Here is a 24,959-nt window from a genome sequence, read left to right on the forward strand (position 1 = left end):
CATCCTCCCCTCCCCTTATATCCTCTTATCACCACTTCCACTGGTGTGACTTAGAATTTATGCCTTATTTTGTTAAAGTCTAAGGTACTCGTTTTATTTGGAAAAACTATCTAAAAGTTGTACTGTGTGTTTTGTTTTTAGGTTGCATTTACAACAAGAATTTATCATCCAAATATTAACAGTAATGGCAGCATTTGTCTTGATATTCTAAGATCACAGTGGTCTCCTGCTTTAACTATTTCTAAAGGTAAAATAACAGTTTTAGCTACTGATTTTCTAACAGTTAAGGCTTTATCCTTGAATCTGCTTGAATAAATATTTTTATTGTGCCACCATTTTAATAAAAAGCTGCTTGTGGGCTGGAGATAACTACAGCTCAGTTGGTTTAGAGTGCTTGCCTAGCGTGCACAAAGCCTACCATTCAGTCTTTTTTCAGTCCTTTATAAACCAGGTGTGGTACATGCCTAAACAATAGTGCAATAGTGGGGTTGGGAGGGTCTGAAATCAAGGTCATGCTTGGCTGCACACAGAATCTGAGACCAGACTGGGAATGTGTGATACAGTATCTTAGAAAACCAATTTAGTGAGTGTTTTTGGTTGTTTTTACTTCCATCACTGAAAATAAACTAAGGGCATTTTTGTGAGAAGTTAAACTGTGTTGGGGGAAGGCATTTGCCTAGTAAGTTTTCACATAATACTAGCAAAGTTTGATTTAGTGTGTTAATGGCGCATACAGAAGTCAGAGTTGTCTTCTCTTTTCTACTTTTATTTTATTAGGACAGGTTCTGTCATTGAACTAGAAGTTTACAATAACTCAGTGTCTACTTTGTCTCCACCCACCAATGCTGGGATACAAGCACACAGAACTAGTGACTCCCAGTTTTTTACGTGAATGCTGGGAATTTGAAATCAAGTCTTTGTTTGTACAGCCAAAGCTCTTACCTAGTGAGCTGTTGCCTCAGTCCTCAATTAATTTTTAACAAACTTTGTTCTTCTGTTACTAAACTATTTGATTGTGGGTGTGTGGATTGTGATGTAGACGTGAATGCAGGTGCTCTTGGAGTGCAGAAGGGAATGCCAGATCCCAGGAGCTATTACTTAACAGGCAACTGTGAGGCACCAAGAATGAATGTTAGGAAACTCAAGCTGTCCTCCAGTGTGTGCTCTGAATTGCTTGGACCATTTCTTTAGCCTCTCTTAACACCATTTAGGAAGGATAGGAAAATATAGCCAGACATGATTGATACAGCTTTTAAATCTTTTTTTTTTTTTTTTTTTTTTTTTTTTTTTTTTTTTTTTTGGTTTTTCGAGACAGGGTTTCTCTGTGGTTTTGGAGCCTGTCCTGGAACTAGCTCTTGTAGACCAGGCTGGTCTCGAACTCACAGAGATCCGCCTGCCTCTGCCTCCCGAGTGCTGGGATTAAAGGCGTGCGCCACCACCGCCCAGCCAGCTTTTAAATCTTTAAAGTTTTCTACTCTAGGTGTGAAACTTCTGTATTTGAACATACATTTAGTTGGGTGTTACTTACCTGTGATAGTTGCTTTGTGTCTAATAATAATTCTCTCTAATTAGGGAATTTGGGGAAGATTGCTATATAAAATCTGATCTACTTTAAATAGAAGTGTTAAGCCTAACAAGTTCTCAGATTTCCAGGGATACTCCATATGGAGATAGTTCCTCCTCTTCAGCCGCTGCTGGTTTTAAAATGACAAGTAAATTTTGACATTTCCACTCTGCAAGTTAAATTGTATACAAAACTTTTTAATGATGAAACTCTGGCTTTTAGTATTTACAGGCTTGGGTATTGGCTTAATTTTTCTTAGGTTAGAGTCAAATTTTTAATGCTAGTAATTAGAATTTGATGTCAGCACCTCTATATTGATCATTATTTTCAGACTCCATGCTGAAATGCATCATTTCTAAAACTTGGAATGATTGTTAGTTTTTGTTTTTTACCAAAGTGTTTTATGTGAGTAATGCAGATTAAACAAGTATGTTTTGTTTACAGGCAGCATGTGACACAAACATTTCTGTATATGATTGTTGAAATGCATTTGTCTCTCTAGAGGTATTTTGCAGTATTACCCAGTTTTTATTTTTGTTTGGTTTTGGTTTTTTGAGACAGGGTTTCTCTGTGTAACAGCTCTGACTATGCTGGAACTCGCTCTGTAGACCAAACTGGCCTCAAACTCACAGAGATCTTGCCTCTGCCTCCTGAGTGCTGGGATTAAAGGTGTGTGCCATCATCACCCGGTGCAATTTTTATTTTTTTCGATTAATTTTTTTAACCTAGATTTTAAATTTCTTTGTCAACAGTGTTTTCTTATAATCTAAATGCCAAGTTCCTATTTGGTTTTTTGATTTTTTTTGTTTTGTGCTGTGATGTACTATAATTCTGAACTGTATTTCTACAAATGCAGACTGAGTTGATAGATGTTACTTGTTTTATATATATTACACTAACAGTTCAGAGTTAGAAACTGACCTTTTTTTGAGTTAACTATTTTATAATTGATGCCCACTTATTTTAATTTTGACTTGTAAGTGCTGCTGTTAACATACATGTTTATCTTATGTGGCATTTACTTGTCAGGCTGTTCGATTTTATTCATTCAGTGGTTGTTTGAACCACTGAAGGCATTTATATGTGTAATGAAAGGCCTTTGTTAATAAATGTTACTATAGAACATAGCAGGTATTCAAAAAAAAAAAATCTGGTATCTTCTGACACTTGGCATTTTCTAAACCTGTGTAGAACAGACCAACCAGAGTAAGAGAACTGAAGGCTTGCTATACCACAGAAATAGCACTTCATCATCCTGTAGGGACAGTGGTTTCTTTCTCAGATTTAAGAAGATAAAACCTCTAGCCGGGCGGTGGTGGCGCACGCCTTTAATCCCAGCACTCGGGAGGCAGAGGCAGGCGGATCTCTGGGAGTTCGAGGCCAGCCTGGGCTACAAAGGGAGTTCCAGGACAGGCTCCAAAGCTACAGAGAAACCCTGTCTCGAAAAACCAAAAAAAAAAAAAAAAAAAAAAAAAAAAAAAAAAGAAGATAAAACATCTAGTGGAGCAACTTGTAGTTTTTGTGAGAAACATTTTCTACTGTAGATCAAAGAATGGGTCTCTGGGGATTTTGGTGTTTATTTTGGCCGAGCCTTGACACTAAAAATAATAAGATGTGGTGTTAACTGTTAGTACTAGAGTTTTGTATTCTCTCAAAGTACCAAGAAATCCTTGAATACAGCCTCTCATAGGTTGATTGGGAAGGGGAGGCTACTACCTTAAAAACTTATTTGGCGTAATCATTACTGACTGGTGCCAATAGATTTTTGTTTCTAATAGTTCTTGTTTATAGAAAGTTCTGTAGAACTTTCTTAAGAATGATATAGACTAATAAAAGTATGACTTGGGGTCTGGAATATGTTTTTAAGTTCTAACATTTGCTTATCCTAATGCCTGAAACTGCTTTTTTTTTTTTTTTGGTAGTTCTTTTATCCATTTGTTCTCTGCTATGTGATCCAAACCCAGATGACCCCCTAGTGCCAGAGATTGCACGGATCTATAAAACAGACAGAGATAAGTAAGTACGAAGTTGTTTAATAAATGACTGTAAACAATGGGATTGTTTGTTTATAGTGGGTTGGGCTAATTATTTTAGTTTGCTGAAATTTGAGACTGTACTTTTTATATTTGTTTCTGGTAAGGTAGTTACCATAAAACAATTAAGAAAACAACAAGGGCCAGCATACTGGCTGAGACTGGAGCATTTATAAGTTTGGAGCTGGGCTGGGGCTACCTAATGAGACCATGCCAAGTAAATAAATGGTCTTAGCAGATATGACAGTGAGTAACTCCTTTGAAATTTGATTCCTAATGTTTTTTTTTTTTTTTTTTTTTTTTTTTGGTTTTTCGAGACAGGGTTTCTCTGTGGCTGTGGAGCCTGTCCTGGAACTAGCTCTATAGACCAGGCTGGTCTCGAACTCACAGAGATCCGCCTGCCTCTGCCTCCCAAGTGCTGGGATTAAAGGCGTGCGCCACCACCGCCCGGCCTGTTTCCTAATGTTTTAAACACTTGTATAATTACTGAAATTGGGCGAAATAAATCACTTTTTCAGTGTTTCTCAAAATAAATAGTACTAATGTAAAATTTTTGGTCTAAATCTATCAAATATTTGAATTATCTTATGTTCAGCTTAACCATTTAACGTTCGTATGTTATAAATTAATGCTAAGTGTGCTTGTTCAATTAGGTACAATAGGTTAGCAAGAGAGTGGACAGAGAAATACGCTATGTTGTAGGGTAAGAGGATCTGCACTCTATGGTGCACTTATTTATGGTACTGCCAGCACTTGAGTGCTGCATGCTTTAAGGCACTGTATTTAACTAACCAAAGGTAACAGATGTGGCAGTTTTCTGACAACTATTTTAACTGCTTGATCTCTGTTAGTGTGAAAAGTATATACTCAGTCTTCATTACTGCTTGAGATTATTGCATGGCAAAGCAGTTATATAGCTTTAGTAAGAAGTAGAAATGTAAGAGTATCTTTATCCTATACTAAATTACCATGGTGTTCATAAACTGTGTCGATACTATCAAATGTGGTGGTTTTACTCAGATTTTACTAGGAAGATAGTGGTAATATTAGAGAAAAGCTTAAACTTCATCCAGACTAAATGTTTATTACTGACAAGCATGAATTAATGTTAACTGTATTTTGTGGCTCTTTGTATACTAATTCGTTTTAAAGTGCTGGCTGTTTGAGGAGGGTTTTCTAAATCCTATAACTCTGAATTGCTAGAAAAAATATTTATATGTTGAGCTGTAGAAAAATAGTTGAACTGTATACACTTGGTTTGAGATGAAACCAGTATTAAGTTTTCCTCTGTCCTTTGTTACATACTTATTTCTTAAGCTTTTGTCACTTTTTTGTTGGTAAATAGCCTGTATGATATGGGTGTGTACTGTGGGGAGAAATGGTATTTGTCTGCACTGGTGATCTTTCTCAGTAATAACCTGGTTCACTGATGAATTACCTGCTGATTTTGAACGGAAACGTGGTTGCACTCCTAGAAAGTGCGTTCATTCTTCAGCAGGTCTCAGTGGGGATTAACAGCAGTCATTGCTACTAAATTTTTAATTTAAAATAACCACTGAAGCCTGTTTCTTGAAAGTTACTGTTTTATCACCCTTTCCAATGTCTTCTAAGTTTCAAAGGCAATTTTATTTCAATATTTAACTAACTTCTCAGTCTAGGTTTCAAATATGATTTTTCAGTAACATTATAGGCATATGTTCTGACATTGGCCAGAATTTCTATTGATATGCAATATATGTATACTGTTGTGACAGTAATGAACTGTAGTTTTTTAAATGTGTAAAAATTTGTCAGATGTACAACCAACTTGAACTTTGATAGTATACTACCTTATTGGTGGGAGGTCCTTGTTAAGCCTCCCAATCTCAGCACCACTTTTGTTTAGTGAGAGAACACTATTTCCATGGCTCTCATCTTCCATACTGTACTGGTGCTGCTATTTCTGTTTCTTGTTGACTTTTAATCTACTATAACCATTACAGGTGACATGATAAATCCACAGGTAACATAGAAGTGTTTCCCTTGCCTTTACAATACTAACAATTCTTTCAGTTTTATTTTTTAATATCTTACTTGTTTATTTACAGGTACAACAGAATATCTCGGGAATGGACTCAGAAGTATGCCATGTGATGCTACCTTAAAGTCAGAATAACCTGCATTATAGCTGGAATAAACTTTAAATTACTGTTCCTTTTTTGATTTTCTTATCCGGCTGCTCCCCTATCAGACCTCATCTTTTTTAATTTTATTTTTGTTTACCTCCCTCCATTCATTCACATGCTCATCTGAGAAGACTTAAGTTCTTCCAGCTTTGGACAATAACTGCTTTTAGAAACTGTAAAGTAGTTAACAAGAGAACAGTTGCCCAAGATTCAGAAATTTTTTTAAAACTGGAGCATGTGTATTATGTGGCCAATGTCTTCACTCTAACTTGGTTATGAGACTAAACCAATCCTCACTGCTCTAACTTGCTGAAGAAACCATCTGAGGGGGAGGGAGATGGATGCTCAGCTGTCACATCCAAGGAAGCATTATTCTAGCGCATCCATTCTTGTTTAAACCCTCCACTGTTAGAGATTTGAGGTTACATGATATACTTTATGCTCATAACTGATGTGGCTGGAGAATTGGTATTGAATTATAGCATCAGCAGAACAGAAAATGTGATGTATTTTATGCATGTCAATAAAGGAATGACCTGTTCTTGTTCTACAGAGAATGGAAATTGGAAGTCAAACACCCTTTGTATTCCAAAATAGGGTCTCAAAGCATTTTGTAATTTTCATTTAAATTGTTAGGAGGCTTGGAGCTATTAGTTAATCTATCTTCCAATACTGTTTAATATAGCACTGAATAAATGATGCGAGTTGTCAATGGATGAGTGATCAACTAATAGCTCTCCTAGTAATTGATTTATTTTTCTTCAATAAAGTTGCATAAACCAATGAGTTAGCTGCCTGGATTAATCAGTATGGGAAACAATCCTTTGTAAATGCAAAGCTGTTTTTGTATATACTGTTGGGATTTGCTTCATTGTTTGACATCAAATGATGATGTAAAGTTCAAAAGAGTGAATATATTGCCATGTTCAGTTAAAGTGCGCAGTCTGTTACAGGTTGACACATTGCTTGACCTGATTTATGCAGAATTAATAAGCTATTCAAATAGTGCAGCTTTAATACGCTGCACATGATTCTGGCGGCCCTAGAGTTCAAAATGGACTTGGGACTCAGCAGTTTTGAAACATGTATATGGAGTTTAAGAAATTTATTTTCCAGGTGCATCCCCTTCTAACTAAAATTTCTTCATCTTGTACACTTAACAGCTGAATATATATATATATATATAAAACTTGGGAGTAATAATGGGTCAAAATTTACAAAATAAAGTACTGTTTTGGTGTGGGAGTTGTCATGAGGCTGTGTTGAAGTGACTTAACTGTGGGATATTGACTATCCATTGAGATGGATTTGTTCAGCCATTTACATTAATGAGCATTTAAATGCAACAGATACCATTTCAGGTGACTTAACATGAATGAATAAAAATCAATGCTATTGGATGTTTGTTTGACAAGTGATATCTGTGCCACTAAATCTTCTGTAGTAATAAGGGCATTACCATTCATAATTCTGAACCTGTAGTTTCACTTTATCTAGCTTTGACTTTTTGTTGCTTTTTCTTAATCTTGTATTTGATTTCTAGCACCTGTAATGTCTCCACTTCCACATTTTTGCACTGCTTATATTTATGTGCAATCTTATTCCTTGTCTGCACAGATGTGGAAAGCTAGAAATAAATAAATGTAAAAGCTTAATTTTTTATAAACATTTAAATATGTAATTTGGACATGATTTGTTGGCTTAAGGTTCTTCTCTAAACTGGAAGTGAAGTGCATGCCTTCTGAAGGTGTTCTGGCTTTATACTGTAATAAGTATATTGGGAAATAACCAGTTCAGTTATTCACTTTCTCCAGTGAGCCCCCCTTTACCCTTATTTTTACCTTTTATTTAAATCATGGGTCCTTCGGGGTGTAGGTATCAATGCTAATTAAAACTTTTGGGTTCAGATTGTGAAAAGTGTTCCCACAAGGGTTAAGAATAGTATTCTTTCACTTTGTCCCAAAAATGATCCTTTCTGAGACTCTTTACTCAAAACAGCTTTATTAGTGGGCTTATGTTTTGAAAGCTAAATATGAAAAACACTCTATAAAGCAGTGGATCCCTGATTGGCTTTCAAATAGATGGGTATTTTGTTTTGTTTTCTCCTGGTATTTACAGAGACAACTTCCTTAAACTGATCATCAGAACTAATGGGTATGTCCAGTTCTCTCTCTTTGACTTGATGCTTTATACAACATTTCATGTCGCTTCTAAGGGAATAAGCCATAGAGGCTTCTCCAGGTTTAAGAGAACAGAGTACCTGGAAAACCAACATTCTGAATGTATGGACACTGGACTTGGGATCACCACCACCCTTGAGATTTTCAAAAGAATCCAAGAATTTGCTCTCTACCCTACCCAGTAGTGTGTGGTATCACTAGTGCCAGGTGTAGGACTAAAGTGAATATGAGGTCAGATATTGGTGTAGACATTTGTCCTATACCTCTTAATGCATACATTTTTAAGAATTTAAATTTGTCTTTGAAGTCCAGTTAGCCTGTTAATGGCAAACTTTGTTTTGACTGTTTTTTCTTGGGCAGGTTTGCAATGTGATAATCAGATTTTTTTTTTTAAACTGATAGTTTGTTTCCTTGTGTGGGTGTACTCACATTTAAAAGTATGAACCACAGTTAACTAGTGGTCTCAGGGGTAGTGAAACACTCACTTTTTATTTTGATGGGTTAGTTTGAAGTATACTTAAGACACTGATCATGCTGTGTTCGTGATTTTGGGGGGTGGGGAGTACTAGAATTAGTCTCGTTTTATGTTGACATAACAACTGTTCAATGACTGTTGGTTATACTTTTAAGTGAACTTGTCTTCTATTTTATGAGGAACCCAGTGCAAGTCACTAAATGTCTAATAGTGACATCTGCATAAGACTTGTAATAGCTAAAAAGTTAATTGAGCTTAAAGGAATTGTTACCATTAAAGTCTGTGTTTAAACACACTTTGGTCTTACTCAGTAATTCCAGCTAACATGAAATCTACACTTGAATCTAATAATTGTATGAGCTCGAGTTTTGAACATATACTGAAGCAGCCATTATAATGAAACTGGTGTAGGAAGGATTAGTATGGTGATTTTCAAAGTGATTCAGAACCAGAGTAATTTGGGGTGTTTTAAAAAAACCAATGGCTCCTACCCCCACTTGTGATTGGAAAACTATGAAGTGAGGAGCCAGTAATAGCTTGTAAAGACCAAGTGATTCAAAAGACTGGCCTTGAACCATTACCTTGTGACAAGCTAGATTCTTAGCAGCTGTAGAAGACATGTTAACAGTTACCTGACTTCTCACAGAAGTGAAGGTTTGAGGAACACTTACAGCATGGGTTTATGGGTTAATTGTATTGTAAAGCAGGTAGTAAAACATCTGTCTTTACACATGGAGAAAAACAGTAAACATCTAGAAACGGCTTTTGGCAACAGCAAATGGCTCTCCGGAGCAGTGTTTGTTAGACGAGGAAAATGGGAATCCGGCCAGCATTTGAATTATTCCTTGCGAATTGGACTTGTTAATAAAGAGTAATGATTAATTCGGGCACACAGTTTCTGCTAGTTTTTAATGCAGTCTTAAGTTTTTTAATTCCTAATTTACCGTAATGAAATTGGATTGTGCTATATAAGCATCAAGGTCATGAAAGTACTTTTTTTGTTTGTTTTTTTTTGTTTTTCGAGACAGGGTTTCTCTGTGGCTTTGGAGCCTGTCCTGGAACTAGCTCTTGTAGACCAGGCTGGTCTTGAACTCACAGAGATCCGCCTGCCTCTGCCTCCCGAGTGCTGGGATTAAAGGCGTGCGCCACCATCGCCCCGCGAAAGTGCTTGTTTTTAAGTCAAGCAAATGGCTCTTCTCTCACATAACTTCCTGTCATGCACCTGGCTATATAGAGAACATCTTTAGAATTTCTAGTTTCTGATTCTCTGGACACAGCCTCTTAGCCTCAAATAGTACTCAATGCATTGACCCACAACAGGTATTTTGGCCTTTCTAACTAAAATGATTGTCTAGGTTCTACCATAAACCTCTCAACACCATGATGCAAAGTGCCATTTACAAATTTTGTATTATTGCAGTCTCCTTGCTTCTCAATAAGCAGTAACACATTCCATGCGCAGTTTTAACCAAAATTTAGAGGTACTATGCCATGGTTGTTTGGTTTGTTTTCTGTTTTGAGACTTTATAGCACAAAGTTCACTTAATGTAGATCAGACTAGACCTTAAAACTCAGTTTCAGACGTGCCTGCCTCTGCCTAGGATTAAAGGGCTTGCATCACTATGCTCAGCCTGATTTTTCAATCTGAGTAAAAGCCAAACGTTTAGGAGTTTATAATGGCACATGATTTTTAACCTGTACCATTGCTCCACCTCCATTACAATTCTCGTTCACCCAGGTACTTTCAGACCATGGCTGCAATGAATTTTTCCATGTGTAGACAAATGGTAGTATAACACCATGTCATGTGGCTTCTTCCCTTTCATATTTCCAATACTACTTGCAGTGGCATTTCCTGAGCATTTAATTTTATACAGTGTATTCACGGTATAGATTGAATATTGGAGCTACCACTTTGTGTGTAAAACGTACTTAATATTGTTTGAATCTGCCCGGTGGTGTAAGCTCCATGAGGACAGGGTTTTGTCTTATCTAGTTATTCAATACAAGAGTAACTGGCATTTTGCTAGGTAGTTTAACAAGTAGGTGACTTAACAGTTGTGATCTTTTAAAACTAGCAACTACACTATAATGACAAAACTGATTTCTAAACTTTGCTATCTAGAACGGTTTATTTTCATCCCAAAATTTAATATTCTCTCTGTGTGTGTGTGTGTGTATATATATATATATATATATATATATATATATATATATTAATCTCACCATTTTAAATGTTCTTAGAAGATGAGTTATATCGAGTGGGTGTATTTTGCCTAAATAAATCTTGTTTGGGTATTGTGATTACATCTCCAGTGTTAAGAGTTGAAATTTTTAATTTTTCAAGTCAGTGATGAGAATACTACCCATAAATACAAAATAAAAATCGCATAAGTGTAATTAGAATCATTTAAGAACTTGTTGGAAATTTTGCCCTAGTAAGCCAAATTTTTCTTAACAGTTTTTAAACATTAGCAATTAATAAAGGCCAAACATTCTGACTCAATACTAGAATAAACAGAGTTGGTGCTTACATGTGGTAGGAAAATGCTATGCATTTCTGTCTGCTATGATACTGTTTGAGATGGTGATTGGTCATCCAGGTAACCTGGCCTGGAACTTAATATATTGTTTGTCCTCAAACTTGTATTGATTTTCTTGCCTCTGTTTCCTCAATACTGAGATTACAGGCATACAAACTCACTGTGCCAAACTAAAACTAGGTTCTGTAAGTGGGAAACTATAGTAGATAAAATATATAATATAAGCATCATTTGCCCGTTGTGGTCTATTGCTATGTGCAGCAGTTCATGTGTTATAGAGAACCAATGTGAAGTATGAAGTTGAATTGACAGAGCACTGACAGAAATACCTGGATTTTGTGAAGACTTGACTCATTTTGGTTGCTACTTTTTTTTTTTGTTTTTTTTTTTTTTGTTTTTCGAGACAGGGTTTCTCTGTGGTTTTGGATCCTGTCCTGGAACTAGCTCTTGTAGACCATGCTGGTCTCGAACTCACAGAGATCCGCCTGCCTCTGCCTCCCAAGTGCTGGGATTAAAGGCGTGCGCCACCACTGCCTGGCTGGTTGCTACATTTTTATAAATATTTGTCTTGTTTGTGGTCCCCATATTTTTTTTTCCATAGGGGCTTATCCAGTGTTAAGTCTCAGCTCTAGAATATATGAAGTGAGGGTAGGCTGCATTTTATCAATATGAATCATTACAAACTGCACAATTTTGTAAAACATTTTTGGGAAGAACTTTAAAATGTCATCTCATCAAAGAAAATTGTGCACACTTACTGAGCAGTTGGGAGACTGAGGTGGGGAGCATCACTAATTGGAAGCCAGTCTTGTACACTTAGCAAGACCCCATGGGGCATGGGAAGCATTCTCAAGCCAAAAGTCAAAATGTCCTACCCAGAGGCTAGTTACTTGAACTCCTTCAAGTTCCAGTTAAGTGTATTAATGTTCATGGTCTTGACACCAAGTATTCTGTAAACTCATTTTTGATACAGTTAGGAGTCCATTACCTTTAACTGTTTTGCTCAAAACTCTAAGTCAAAATTTGACATAAGGTTAGAGGTGCGTATTCATAGCTAAAATAAGTGATCCTAGAAAATCTGGGTATTTAAAGTGTGAGGTCAGTGGAACAAACAATAAGAGGGACTTGCAGGGACTTGCAGGGATGATAGATTGAAAATAAGAGTAGCATATGATTAAGTGTAACTTCGAATATTAAAGATAGTATCACTCTTCTGGAAAGATAGCTCAGCATGTAATATCATTTACTCTTCTAGAGTATCCTACTATTCCCAGCAACCACACCTGGGCAGTTAACAACCAGCTTTGAGGGCTCTGACCCCTCTCACCTCCATGGGAAGCTGAGCAGGTGTGGCATATTCATCACATCAACGTAAATGTTTTTTTAAGCACACAAATGGAAAGAGGTTAAACTTTCTAAGTGAAATATGTGGGGTCTTAGAATCCACACACAACCGGGTGTTGGTGGCGCACGCCTTTAATCCTAGCACTCGGGAGGCAGAGGCAGGCGGATCTCTGTGAGTTCGAGACCAGCCTGGTCTACAAAGGGAGTTCCAGGACAGGCTCCAAAACCACAGAGAAACCCTGTCTCGAAAAACAAAACAAAACAAACAAAAAAATCCACACACAAACCATTTAAAGTAGTTATGGGATACACAACCAAAGTTTTACAATAGAAATGAAATACTAGAAATTATAGTGGCTTCAAAAAGTATTTGAGAAGTTATCACAGGCGTGCAAAACTTATAGACTGAAAACAATGTTTTCTGGGGTCTGGGAAGTTCAAGAATGGAGATATTCGTGCATTAAATCTATGCTGTTGGCAGTCATGCTCAAAGCAATCTAGATTCAGTGCTGTTCCTGTCAAAGTCCTGGTTAGTTTTAGAAATATTTAAAAATTTACATGAACAAAAGCAAAAAATTCAAACTCTGCATTTTCTAGACTTACTACAAACTAAAAAAACTACACTAACCAAACTGGTGTGGTATTAGGGAGTGTAAGATAGGTCCTTGAAATAGAAATGAACCATGCAATTCTGGTCAGTTCAATTTCACATAGCAAAACCATTCAACTAGGAAAGTAGTCTCGTCTAAAGTACTAAGACAGCCAGGTAAGTAAAATATTCTTGGACCCTGCCTCACATCATAACGTTGACTTGTAATAGACAAGTCCAAGCCAGGCATTGTGATACTAGTATTTGATAGACACAAGCAGAAGGATCATAGCAGTTGTTCAAGGCCAGCAATTGTGCCAAGGGATATTGGAATGGTAAAAGAAAAAATACCGAATGAAAAACATTTGCATTTTGCTAAGGATCTAGAATCCAAAAATAAAAAGAATTTGTAAAAATAGCCTTATTAAAGAATAGCCCAAAATAGGAAACAAATCTCCAAAGAAAATGTGCAAATGGCCAGCAAGCACATGAGAAAAGATTCAACAATATCAGTGAAACGGAATAAAAATCACAAGTGTTACCTTATACACCTTAAGATGACTAATTTGCATAGTTGGAGAGGCTCCTCAGCAGTTAAGAGTCTTGGGTACTCTTGTAGAGGAGTCAGGTTAGAGTCCCTGTGCCCACACGTAGGACACAACAATTCTAACTCCAGTCTCAAGGGATCTGATGCCTTCTAGACTCTTAACCCTATCCCCACCTGGTATACAGACATGACATTCAGTCAAAACATCCATATTCTCCATTTTTAAAATGGAGAGTGTTGCTGCAGATTTGGGCTTTTCCTTAGAAGCTGACCAGCTTAGGACGCAGCTTCAGTCCTGGGTGCAGTGTCCAGCCCTGGGTGACCCAGGAATCCATTCCTAAAGATGGAAGAGTAATGAAAACTAGCATTGAAACAAATGGGAATAAATGCTCATGTGCATTTCTCATAAGTTACTGAAAGGTAGAAATGAATGAACAAATTTGAGTTTTATATTTTTTTAATTTTATGTTCAGTCATAAGATATACATGCTAGAATGTGGCTGGATCTTAAAATCATTAAGAGAACTATATGATTATATGAACAACCAAAACAATTAAGTCTATAGAAGCAGAAATTATACTGATGTGTGATCAGTACCAAGAAGAAAGAATGAGAAGGTGAGCCGGGCGATGGTGGCGCACGCCTTTAATCCCAGCACTCGGGAGGCAAAGGCAGGCGGATATCTGTGAGTTTGAGACCAGCCTGGTCTATAAGAGTTAGTTCCAGGACAGGCTCCAAAACCACAGAGAAACCCTGTCTCGAAAAACCAGAAAAAAAAAAAAAAAAAGAATGAGAAGGTGACCGCCTACTGAAAACAGGGGTCACCTTTGTGTATAATGAAAATATCCTGAGTAATGGCTATGGAATATTTTAAATGCACTAAAATGTAACTGAAAGTTTCCCTGTGACAGGAAACCACATGAGTCTGATAAAGGGTCTCAAGAATTTATTTAGGTATAAAATGGGGATTAATACTCACTGGTACAGATTAGACGCTGCCTGCTGTGTCCTCTCTTCTGTCCAGGGGAGCTGGAGTCCAACTACCCAAGCAAAAGAGTGAGAGCATGACCCCTCCCCCTCAGCTTTTAAGCAGTCATGTTTGCAGAAAAGACCACGCTCTAGAGCTTGCTGCCCTAAAGGTCATTGGCTAAACGGATTAAAACTAATGATCTGTATAATTTTTTTCTTTCATAACAATAAAAAAAATTGTTTTTATTGAGCTATATATTTTTCTCTGCTCCCCTTTCTCCCTGCTCCCTTCTACCTCTTCTATGATCCCTACGCTCCCAATTTACTCAGGAGATCTTGTGTTTTTCTACTTCCCATGTAGATTAGAGACCTGTATAATCTTGAATGTTAATTTTATATCAATCTTTCCTTTAAAAATGTATCAGGCACTCGGGAGGCAGAGGCAGGCGGATCTCTGTGAGTTCGAGACCAGCCTGGTCTACAGAGCTAGTTCCAGGACAGGCTCCAAAGCCACAGAGAAACCCTGTCTCGAAAAAACCAAAAAAAAAAAAAAATGTATCAGGACAGTTGTGCAGTGGCACATGCCAAGGACAGAGGCAGGCAGATTTCTGAGTTCAAGGTCTACAAAGTGAGTTCCAGGACAGCCAGAGCTGTTACACAGAGAGGCTCTGTCCCAGGAAGAAAAGTATGAGCACAAAGGATAAAATGATAATAGATTACACTATAATATTTTAGTCTCCAGGTTCTGTTATGAGTTCTTTAATATGTCAACATTTTGGGCCGGGCGGTGGTGGTGCACGCCTTTAATCCCAGCACTTGGGAGGCAGAGGCAGGAGGATCTCTGTGAGTTCGAGGCCAGCCTGGTCTACAGAGCTAGTTTCAGGACAGGCTCCAAAGCCACAGAGAAACCCTGTCTCGAAAAACCAAAAACAAACAAACAAACAAACAAAAAAAGTCAACATTTTAAAAATTCTTTTAAAAAATATTTAGATTTTATGTGTATGAGTGTTTGCATATGTGTCTATGTACCACACATGTGCTTGGTGCCCAGGTCAGAAATAGGCATCAGATCGTCTGGACCTGATAACAGGATAGTTGTGAACCCACCACATGGGTGCTTGGAAGGTCTTCTGCAAGAGCAACAGATGCTCTGAAGAACTGAGCCATCTCTCCAGCCCTAATAAATTAACTGTAAGTTCTTGTAACTTGTACACTTATTATTTATATGATTATATCTCTGTCTGTCCCTACATTTTAGATGTAAAACTTGAGGGGAAAGAGGCTAATGTTCATCTAATAGCAGAGATTCAGATTTAAATAAAGATATTCACTTTCTAGAATCTTACCACCTAGCCATTTGGTATATATGAGAGAAACTTGAACTATAACCAGAAGGCTAGGGAGATACCTCAGTCAAGTGCTTGCCACACAATGTGGAAATCTGAGTTCGATTCCCAGCACACATGTAAAAGGCCTAATATGGTATAAGCCCGTACTCTCAGTGCTGGGGAATTGGACACTGGCCGGGCCCTGAGGCTTGCTTGCCATAGCCAGCTAGTGCCAGGGTCCCTTTCTCAATAACGGTGGATGACTCCTGGGAATGAATGACACCTGAGGCTATCCTGTGGTCTGCTCATGCACATGCGTGTGTATTTACATACACGTGCCTCTACACACATGAACACCATCTACACTTTCAACACAAATATCAAAATAATGAGTGAGATAGTAGTAAAATGCTGATAAATTCTGAAGGGAAAAACTACAGACTACCAGAGGTTAGAAAGTTGAATAATTTCATCTTAGAGGATAGGTTTAATGGCCTAGTAGGCATACTTCTCTATAAAGAATTAGAACTTAGCTGGGTGATGGTGGCACACGCCTTTAATCCCAGCACTTGGGAGGCAGAGGCAGGCGGATCTCTGTGAGTTTGAGACCAGCCTGGTCTAAAAGAGCTAGTTCCAGGACAGGCTCCAAAGCCACAGAGAAACCCTGTCTCGAAAAACCAAAAAAAAAGAAAAAAAAAAAGAGCGTAACTCTAAAGTTGGCATTTAGACTTAAAGGATACTAGAGGGATATTGTAGGAGTAAATTCAAATTTCTGGTGTGGGGCTGAGAGTTGGTTCAAAAGAGAATGAAGCCAGTGTGTGTCTACGGAGAGGACCTTGCGGTCCTGGCCTTAGGATGACCTTTCTGCACCTTTTTGCCAGCTCTATACAGAGCTGCCTGTTGCCTGAGCATCAGTGCAGCACACACACACCCACTGTGGCCAAAGGGTCTACTGGGTCCATTCCCCTTGCAAGTTCCTGTGCGGGCTGATGGTTTAAGGTGGCCTGAGTTCCTGGACTCCTGCAGTTGCGATCCCCTGCTTCTCTGTTTATAATCCACCCAGCGGTCTGTCCCTGGTGGGGCCCAGCTGAAACCAGAGTCTTCTGCAAGCTAACTGACTCAGCTCACAGCATGTCATTTCAAGTTTACGCACTTGGATACTCTTCTTCAGCCTGAGGTCCCATGGAATTTCCTTTCATTATCATGTTTTATCTTGTTAATTTTTATATTATATTTCGGTTTAACCCACCATGTGATTCTTTACTGATTGGACCGAGACTCTTAAGAAAAATGTGGGAGGGGGCTGGAGAGATGGCTCAGTGGTTAAGAGCATTGCCTGCTCTTCCAAAGGTCCTGAGTTCAATTCCCGGCAACCACATGGTGGCTCACAACCATCTGTAATGAGGTCTGGTGCCCTCTTCTGGCCTGCAGACATACACACAGACAGAATATTGTATACATAATAAATAAATATTAAAAAAAAAAAAAGAAAAAGAAAAATGTGGGAATGGACCAAAGGCAAGTTTTCAAAATTTAGACAAAAAGGCTACTTTTTTTCCTAAAATGAAATTTACATAAACTGTAGATTAAGTAAACCTGCTTGAAGCTCAAATAGAAGAGGGGCGGGGAGAGGAACATCTTGAGACATTGTGCTAAATAGGAGAGAAATTTTAAAGCAAGCAGGCAAAAATCTAATAATCTATCGAAAAAAAAAAGAGAGATAGGGACATGCAAGTAAGAGCAAAACCAAGATTATGGGGATAGTTTGGTAACAAGTAAAGGTGCTGCATGCATCTAACTAAATCCCAAGGGAGGCAGAAATTTGTGTCATCAAAACTGAGGGCTGGCGAGATGGCTCAGCAGTTAAGAATACTGGCTGCTCTTCCAGAGGATCCAGGTTCAGTTCCCAGCACCCACATGGCAGCTAACAATCATCTGTAACTTCAGTTTCAGGGGATTCTGGCTTCTGAACTCAGAGGGCTACATACACATGTAGTGCGCACACATACACGCACAGGCAAAGCACTCAAATAAGTATGAGTGTGTGTGTGTGTGTATGTGTGTGTGTGTGTTTGTGTGGAACTCCTCAAGGGCTCCTCAAATGGCTGAGTTGGTGTGGAGTTGTTCTTCTGCCCCTCACCAATGACAAAAGCAGAAACCTGAAAGACCTCAAAGTAAAGAAAGTGAAAGTTCCAAACTGAATAAAAAAACAAACAAAAGCCGGGCGTGGTGGTGCACGCCTTTAATCCCAGCACTTGGGAGGCAGAGGCAGGCGGATCTCTGTGAGTTCGAGACCAGCCTGGTCTACAAGAGCTAGTTCCAGGACAGGCTCCAAAACCACAGAGAAACCCTGTCTCGAAAAACCAAAAAAAAAACAAACAAAAAACCAAGAAACAGGGGCTGGAGAGATGGCTCGGAGGTTAAGAGCATGGACTGCTCTTCCAGAGGTCCTGAGTTCAATTCCCAGCAACCACATGGTGGCTCACAACCATCTGTAATGAGATCTGGTGCCCTCTTCTGGCCTGCAGGCATACATGGAGGCTGAACACTGTGTACATAATAAATAAATAAATCTTAAAAAAAAAAAAAAAAAAACCAAAAAAACCAAGAAACAAAAACCAGAAGCCAGAGAGCACCAGCCTTCCTTGCTCTCTGCTTTGAAATTCTTCTAGTTTGGTTTAATTTTCAGTGCTTGGGTGTTTTGCTTGCAGGTCTGCCTGTCTGTGTACTGTGTGCATGCCTAGTGCCTAAGGAGGCCAGAAGGGGCATTGGATCCCCTGGAACAGGACACTCAGGCAGTTGTGGGCCACCATGTGGGTGCTGGGAATCAAATGCAGGTTCTCTGAACTGCTGAGCCATCTCTCCTGCTGCTGTCACTGCTCTCTGATGTAAGGAGTCCCAGCCACATGCTCCTGCTGCGGAACTGTGCTGCCCTCCGTAAGGAACTGACCCTTTTACACTGGGAGACTTCAAGTTGTTTCATGCCGGTATTTGGTCATAGCACTGAGAAAAGTGATCACGCCCACTCCTGACATTCCAAATCAGAAACTGGAATTTCCCAGCACTCAGGAGGCAGAGATAGGTGAATCTCTGTGAGCTGGAGGCCAGTCTGGTCTACAAGAGCTAGTTCCAGGGAAGACTCCAAAACTACAGAGAAACCCTGCCTTGAAACAGAAAACAAAAAACCCAAATTTTTAAATTTTAAATTAATTTTTTTTTTGAGACAGGGTTTCTCTATGGCTTTGGAGCCTGTCCTGGAACTAGCTCTGTAGACCAGGCTGGTCTCGAACTCACAGAGATCCGCCTGCCTCTGCCTCCTGAGTGCTGGGATTAAAGGCATGCGCCACCATCGCCTGGCTTAAATTAATTTTTTATTTTCTAATTTTTTCTTTATATACATTACACCCCAACTCCACTCTCTCCTACCTCCACTCCTCCAAGCCCCACAGCACCCCCTCCGCTAGATCTTTTCCTCCTCTCTTTCCCTTTAAAAAGAAAGAAAGAAAGAAAAGAGCAGGTCTTCCAGGGATATCAACTGAACACGGCATAAAAATTACAGTAAGACTAGGCACAAACCTTTACACCAAGACTGGACGAGGTAACCCAGTAGGAAGAAAAGGGTCCTACGCACAGGCAAAGGATTCAGAGACAGCCCCACTCCCACTTCCGTGTGTGGACATCATCAACCTGACGGGATCTAGAACTGATGGAGAGAGAAGCCCGATAGGAGAGAGTTTCTAGAGAGGGTTAGTTAAGATGGGAAGATCCATCCTAAAAGCGTGCGTCACCATTCCACGGGCTGGGGTCCTGGACTGCATGTCAGGGAGAAAGCTGACTGAGCAGGAACAAACACTTGTTTCTCTCTACTTCCTGACTGCGGATGCACTGTGCCCATCTGCCTTATGTTCCTCTACATACCCTCTCTGTCACTACGAACTGTACCCTCAGACTTTGATCCCAAATAAATCCTTGCTTCCTTAAATTGCTTTTATTGGCTATTTTATCACAGATATGAGAACAGTAATTAATACTGCCCTTGCTTAATTCTTTGGCATCTATTGGTATTTTCTCTGTAGCTTGTTACAGTGTCATTAATTATTTTCCAGTGTCGCTTGTGAACTGAAAGGCTGTCGGGCACATTTAAGTCTCTCCACCGAGTAGATATAAGGACATTGACTTGCCCTGCTCATACCTGAAGCTCTGTGGCCCACTGCCTGGTCTTGTGTATCACCTTCAGGCCAGCTGATCCAAGAACACCCATAGCATTAAAATGACAAAGTATCTTTTGTCATCAGAGTCATTTAGAAGTGGGACTTCCTTGATGTGACCTGCTAAGTAATGTAGCAAACAGTTCCCGTGAGAGCTAAAGGTGGAAGCCTGAAGAACTGCCTATGCTTTGGGAACCGGTTTAGTGCATCGGTGTTTCTTGTCTTCAAGCTACACACATCTGTTGATGATAGTCAGGTCTATGTCATTCTTTTTCCTTAACTTTGCATGTTGGTTTACTTCCTTTGCTGTGATAAAATGCTGACAATAAGGAACTTAGGGAGGAAACAGTTTATTTAATTTTTTTTTTTTTTTTTTTTTTGGTTTTTCGAGACAGGGTTTCTCTGTGGCTTTGGAGCCTATCCTGGAACTAGCTCTTGTAGACCAGGCTGGTCTCGAACTCAGAGATCCGCCTGCCTCTGCCTCCTGAGTGCTGGGATTAAAGGCGTGTGCCACCACCGCCCGGCTATGTCCCCATCACAGCCCATCACTGAGGGAAGTTAAAACAAGAACTCAGGGCAGGAACCTGTAGGGAGGAATACAACAGAAGTCATGGAGGAGCACTGTTTACTGGCTTGCTCTTCATCAGTTACTCAGCCTATTTTATTGTAAAACCTAGGTCCACCTTCCCAGGGGTGGACCAGTGATCCAGGTCTTCCCACATCAGTTATTAACTGAGAAAATGGGGTCACAGGCTTGCCTACAGGCCAATGTGATGAGGGCATTTTCTCAATGGAGGTTCCATTTTTCAGATGACCCTGGCTTGGGGCAAGTTGACAAGAAAAACTAGCTAACACACTTCAGGTATTAAAAAAGTCTAACTTGTCTCAGTTTACAATTTTTTAGTCTCATATATGACTGAAGTATTTCTCTTTCCAACAACCTATCTCTAAAGAAGAATGACAATGGTTTCTTTTTTTTTCTTTTTAATATTTATTTATTTATTATGTATACAATATTCTGTCTGTGTGTATGCCTGGAGGCCAGAAGAGGGCACCAGACCCCATTACAGATGGTTGTGAGCCATCATGTGGTTGTTGGGAATTGAACTCAGGACCTTTGGAAGAGCACGCAATTGCTCTTAACCTCTGAGCCATCTCTCCAGCCCCGACAATGGTTTCTTTTCCTTTCTCCTTGCTTTTCTCTAGCTGTCCTTGCTTCTGGAACCTCCTTCCTTCCCAGGTAGGTCACCACACTTGAAGAGAAATGTTCTCTAGACTGCTTCCTGTTGTCTGAGGATGAGGCATCTTTAGAGGACCCTGAAAAACTGGGATAATAGCCAAGTCCTGGGAGAGCGGCTGTATTATTTTTTGTTTAGTCTCTGTGTGATGGGCTTATCTGAAGTCCTGGCTGGAGTAGTCCATGAGGTTGGACCATCTCAGCTAGTAGCTTTGAAGCTCTTCTGGGTGTAGAATTTTGAGGAAACTGCACACAAAGGCATTTTGAGAGGCTGGATCACGTGGGCTACTTTGTTGGTGTTTGGGCCTTTTATTCTAAAAGGTAACATATATATCCGTATTAACACAAGTATGGAATACACAGCGTGCATAAGTCAGTTAAAGGTGATTTTTTTTTTGGTTGTCTCTGGTATCGCAGCACAGGTGACATGAGAGCTTGCAGTAACCCGGCAGTGTAAAAACACTTTGCATGTATGGAATTCCCGCTGACCTTTGAGACTTCAGTGTAATAGCAAACCTGCTGGCAGAAGGGTCCACGGAGGTCAGGTAGCATACGTGACTATCAGACCCAAGAGCAAGGCAGGATATAACGGGCAGGAGAAGCTAAGGGGCATGGAAGGAAGAGGAGCCCTTTAGCCAGGAGTGTAGTTTGGGATTGAATTCAAGTCTTAAAGCCAAGCACCATAACCCACTGAGCCATCTCACAGGCCCTATTTTATAAGCCTGTAACCCTCCACACAACATTCCAACAACCTTATGATCTCATTTACTGAAGAAAAAAATCTTTAGATAAAAATAAGCACACCAGTGTATCTTAACTTCCTTTTCTTTTTCAGTTTTTGTTGTTGTTGTTATTGTTATTGTTTTGTTTTGTTTTTGAGGCAGCGTTGGACTCTAGGTCAGGGTGACCTGAAACTTAACTCTGTAGCCCAGGCTAGCCCCAAACTAAAGGCAGTCCTTTTACCTCAGCTAATCAGTTGTTGAGTAGGTGTGAGCCACTACCCACATTCTTTTAAACAGTGTTACTTCAAAACAATAGGAAACGCCATCTTCAAAACCTAGGCTTGCTTTCTGTCTTGAGAAGTCTGAACTTCCTCAACTGGGCATTGCCATGCTTTCTTAAGCTTCTCTCAACGCCGTTGCTTAAGCTAGACAAGATATTATCTTGATAATCTCCAAGTTTTGCTTCCTATTGGCTTTCTGAAATTCTTTCCTGGGGCCTAAGACCCTGGGTTCACCTGAGTCAAGGTCTCTGAAAAGAACCCAGGGACTGTTGTTGAGATGGGTCAGCAGTTAAATAATGCCTCAAGCGTGACACCCTGAATTCCATTCCTGGGATCCACGTGGTGGAAGATAACACTCCAGTTCCTCGGACTTCCACACGCACTCTGTGGCATTAATAAGTAAATAAATGTGAGATGTTTTGTCTAAAAGAAGAAGAACCCGGGCTGTGCCTCCGAAACTGATGTCTGCATTTTTTTAAATTCAAGAAGTGGGACCCTGGTCTACAAGAGCTACTTCCAGGAATGGAACCAAAAGCTATGGAGAAACCCTGTCTCGAAAATTCAAAAAAAAGCCGGGCGGTGAGTTCGAGACCAGCCTGGTCTACAGAGCTAGTTCCAGGACAGGCTCCAAAACCACAGAGAAACCCTGTCTCGAAAAACAAAAGAAAACAAAACAAAACAAAAAAAAAAAAAGAAAATTCAAAAAAAAAAAAGTGGGAATTTTGCTGCTTGTCCAATCACCGAAGGGGGGTGGTGGATTTCAGACTCACCTGTAGCACTAATGCAAGTTCCCGGGAACCCCAGAAACAACTCCGCGGGGCCTAGGTCACATACAGCCACCGCTAGCAGGGCGCACATGGAGTCTTTCAGTTAACCAGAGTTTATAGTTAGCTCTGTTTAGTCCCAGCAGGTTCATCGAGGGGTCGTTCAGCCTGGCAGCCCCTGCGGCCTGGGCCCAGATCTGTGAAATCTTCCGCCAGGCGTGCATGACTGAGGACGCGCACCTGAGGTCTCTCCCAAACAGTCAGGCTCGGCTTTCCAGGCTTTTCTGTCGCTTTGCCTTCCCTCTTATCGTGTCGACCTGAAGCAGGGAGCCGAGCTGCAGGAGCGCGCAGGCGGCAGCGGGCCCTGTGCCCTGCCTACACCCGGGTCTGTCCCCGCCACTTTCCCTCCCTGCGAGGGTGCAGGAGAAGCTCAGCTGACCTGGGGGCGGGTCTGGGCCGCCTCTGGGCGGGGACAGAGCGGCCAAGCCTGGCCTAGGGCCGCGGCGACACTGCCGGGTCCCTGCTGCTAGCGGTCAGCATGCAGCTGCACCTGCTCCCGCTGTTGGCGCTGTGCGGGGCGGGTTGCGTGGTGGCGGGTCCCAGCTACAGCCTGCGGGGGAGCTGGCGGGTGAGCAACGGGAACGGCTCCCTGGAGCTCCCGGGGACCGTCCCGGGCTGCGTGCACAGCGCCCTGTACCAGCGCGGGCTGATCCAGGTAGGACTTGCTGCCACCCTTCCATGTGGTCCAGGTCGGTCTGTCTGGGCTGCTGTGGGCAGCTGGGGAAAGAAACGGCCTGGCAGGGGCGTTCAGGCCAGTTGTGGACATTTATCCACCCTCGCCTGGACATCTGTGACCCCGGGAGGCGGAAGTTGCCTATGGCAAACAAACAGAGTGTCTACTGTCTATTTATGAGGCGATTCTCTGCTCCAGCCTTTGATAAGGGGACTTACCTCTCTTTCTAAGGACAGGGTTACTGTTTCCATCATCCGGACGCTTGCAGGAGCCCTTAGTTAATCATAGTTCATTGAATGTAGTGTCTCGGGTTTACACGTTCGCTTTGAAGCCTCGGGGAGTCTGGTTTGAAATAAACCCAAAGGACTGGAGAGTCACGAATAAAGTTTGGTTATTGGTGCTCATGTGTGCAGGTTTTTGGGGAGTGAAACGCAGAGCCATGAACATGCTAAGCACACATTGTACCACCGACCTACATCCCAGTCCTAAAACCTAAATAATGTTTTGATTTTTTTTAATGGGGTATTTGAAGCACTGTTTCATTGTGACATTGTCACGTGAGTGTAGCATATATTCTGCTAATCTTCACTCTTTTCTTTTCTTTCTTTTTTTTTTTTTCGAGACTGGGTTTCTCTGTGGCTTTGGAGCCTGTCCTGGAACTAGCTCTGTAGACCAGGCTGGTCTCGAACTCACAGAGATCTGCCTGCCTCTGCCTCCCGAGTGCTGGGATTAAAGGCGTGCGCCTCCACCGCCTGGCTTCACTTTTTTCTTTGTCTTGTCTCCAGTTGATCCCTCTTTCCAAGTAGGTTTTTTCCCACTGTCGTGTCCTATATACATATCATACATTTATTTAAAACTAGATTCAACATGAGTGAAAACATGTCATGTTCATTTATCATTCTAAGTCTGGTTTATTTTACCTAAAGTGATCATTTCAATTTCCATTCTTTTTTTTTTTTTTTTTTTTTTTAAGAGAGTATCTTATGTAGTTTAGGCTGGCCTTGGATTCCTAATAAAACTGAGGGTAATCTTGAACTCCTGATCCTCCTGCCTCTGCCTCTGCCTCTCATGTGCTAGAGATATACAAGGGTGCACTACCATGCCCGGCCTAATTACATTTTTCTTTATGGCTAGATTGTGTGTGTGTGTGTGTAGAGTTTAATGTGTGCCAGGCAAGTGCCCTACCATTGAACTATACCCCCCACCCACAAACTGTCTTTGACTGTTGTGATAACGTGTGTAGTTTCCCTAAATGCTAAAGTAGTCAAACTTCATG

General features: G+C 40.4%; 2 protein-coding genes across 10 annotated transcripts in view; both read left to right on the forward strand.

Annotated features, from left to right (window-relative positions):
- Positions 1-7,430, forward strand: part of Ube2d3 (ubiquitin conjugating enzyme E2 D3) — a 28,973-nt gene extending 21,543 nt beyond the window's left edge. For 5 of the 6 annotated variants that reach the window (XM_057792934.1, XM_057792933.1, XM_057792935.1 and 2 more), the window contains exons 6-9: positions 142-247; positions 3,487-3,580; positions 4,251-4,300; positions 5,685-5,748. In XM_057792934.1, the coding sequence (XP_057648917.1) occupies positions 142-247; positions 3,487-3,580; positions 4,251-4,299 (249 nt within the window). In that variant the 3' untranslated portion in view covers position 4,300; positions 5,685-5,748. Of the gene's footprint in view, positions 1-141; positions 248-3,486; positions 3,581-4,250; positions 4,301-5,684 lie in introns of all 6 variants that reach the window. The other variant, XM_057792936.1, reaches the window with a different exon arrangement.
- A 16,018-nt stretch (positions 7,431-23,448) lies between these two features.
- The window catches only part of Manba (mannosidase beta), a 110,873-nt gene continuing 109,362 nt past the window's right edge, over positions 23,449-24,959 (forward strand). For all 4 annotated transcript variants that reach the window (XR_009058555.1, XR_009058557.1, XM_057793145.1 and 1 more), the window contains exon 1: positions 23,449-23,665. Coding sequence is in view for 2 of the 4 variants with exons in the window: in XM_057793145.1 (XP_057649128.1) it covers positions 23,489-23,665 (177 nt within the window). In the remaining 2 variants the exon portion in view is untranslated. The remainder of the gene's footprint in view (positions 23,666-24,959) is intronic.

This window comes from Chionomys nivalis, chromosome 18, assembly GCF_950005125.1.
Source record: "Chionomys nivalis chromosome 18, mChiNiv1.1, whole genome shotgun sequence".
Taxonomy (NCBI): Eukaryota; Metazoa; Chordata; class Mammalia; order Rodentia; family Cricetidae; genus Chionomys; species Chionomys nivalis.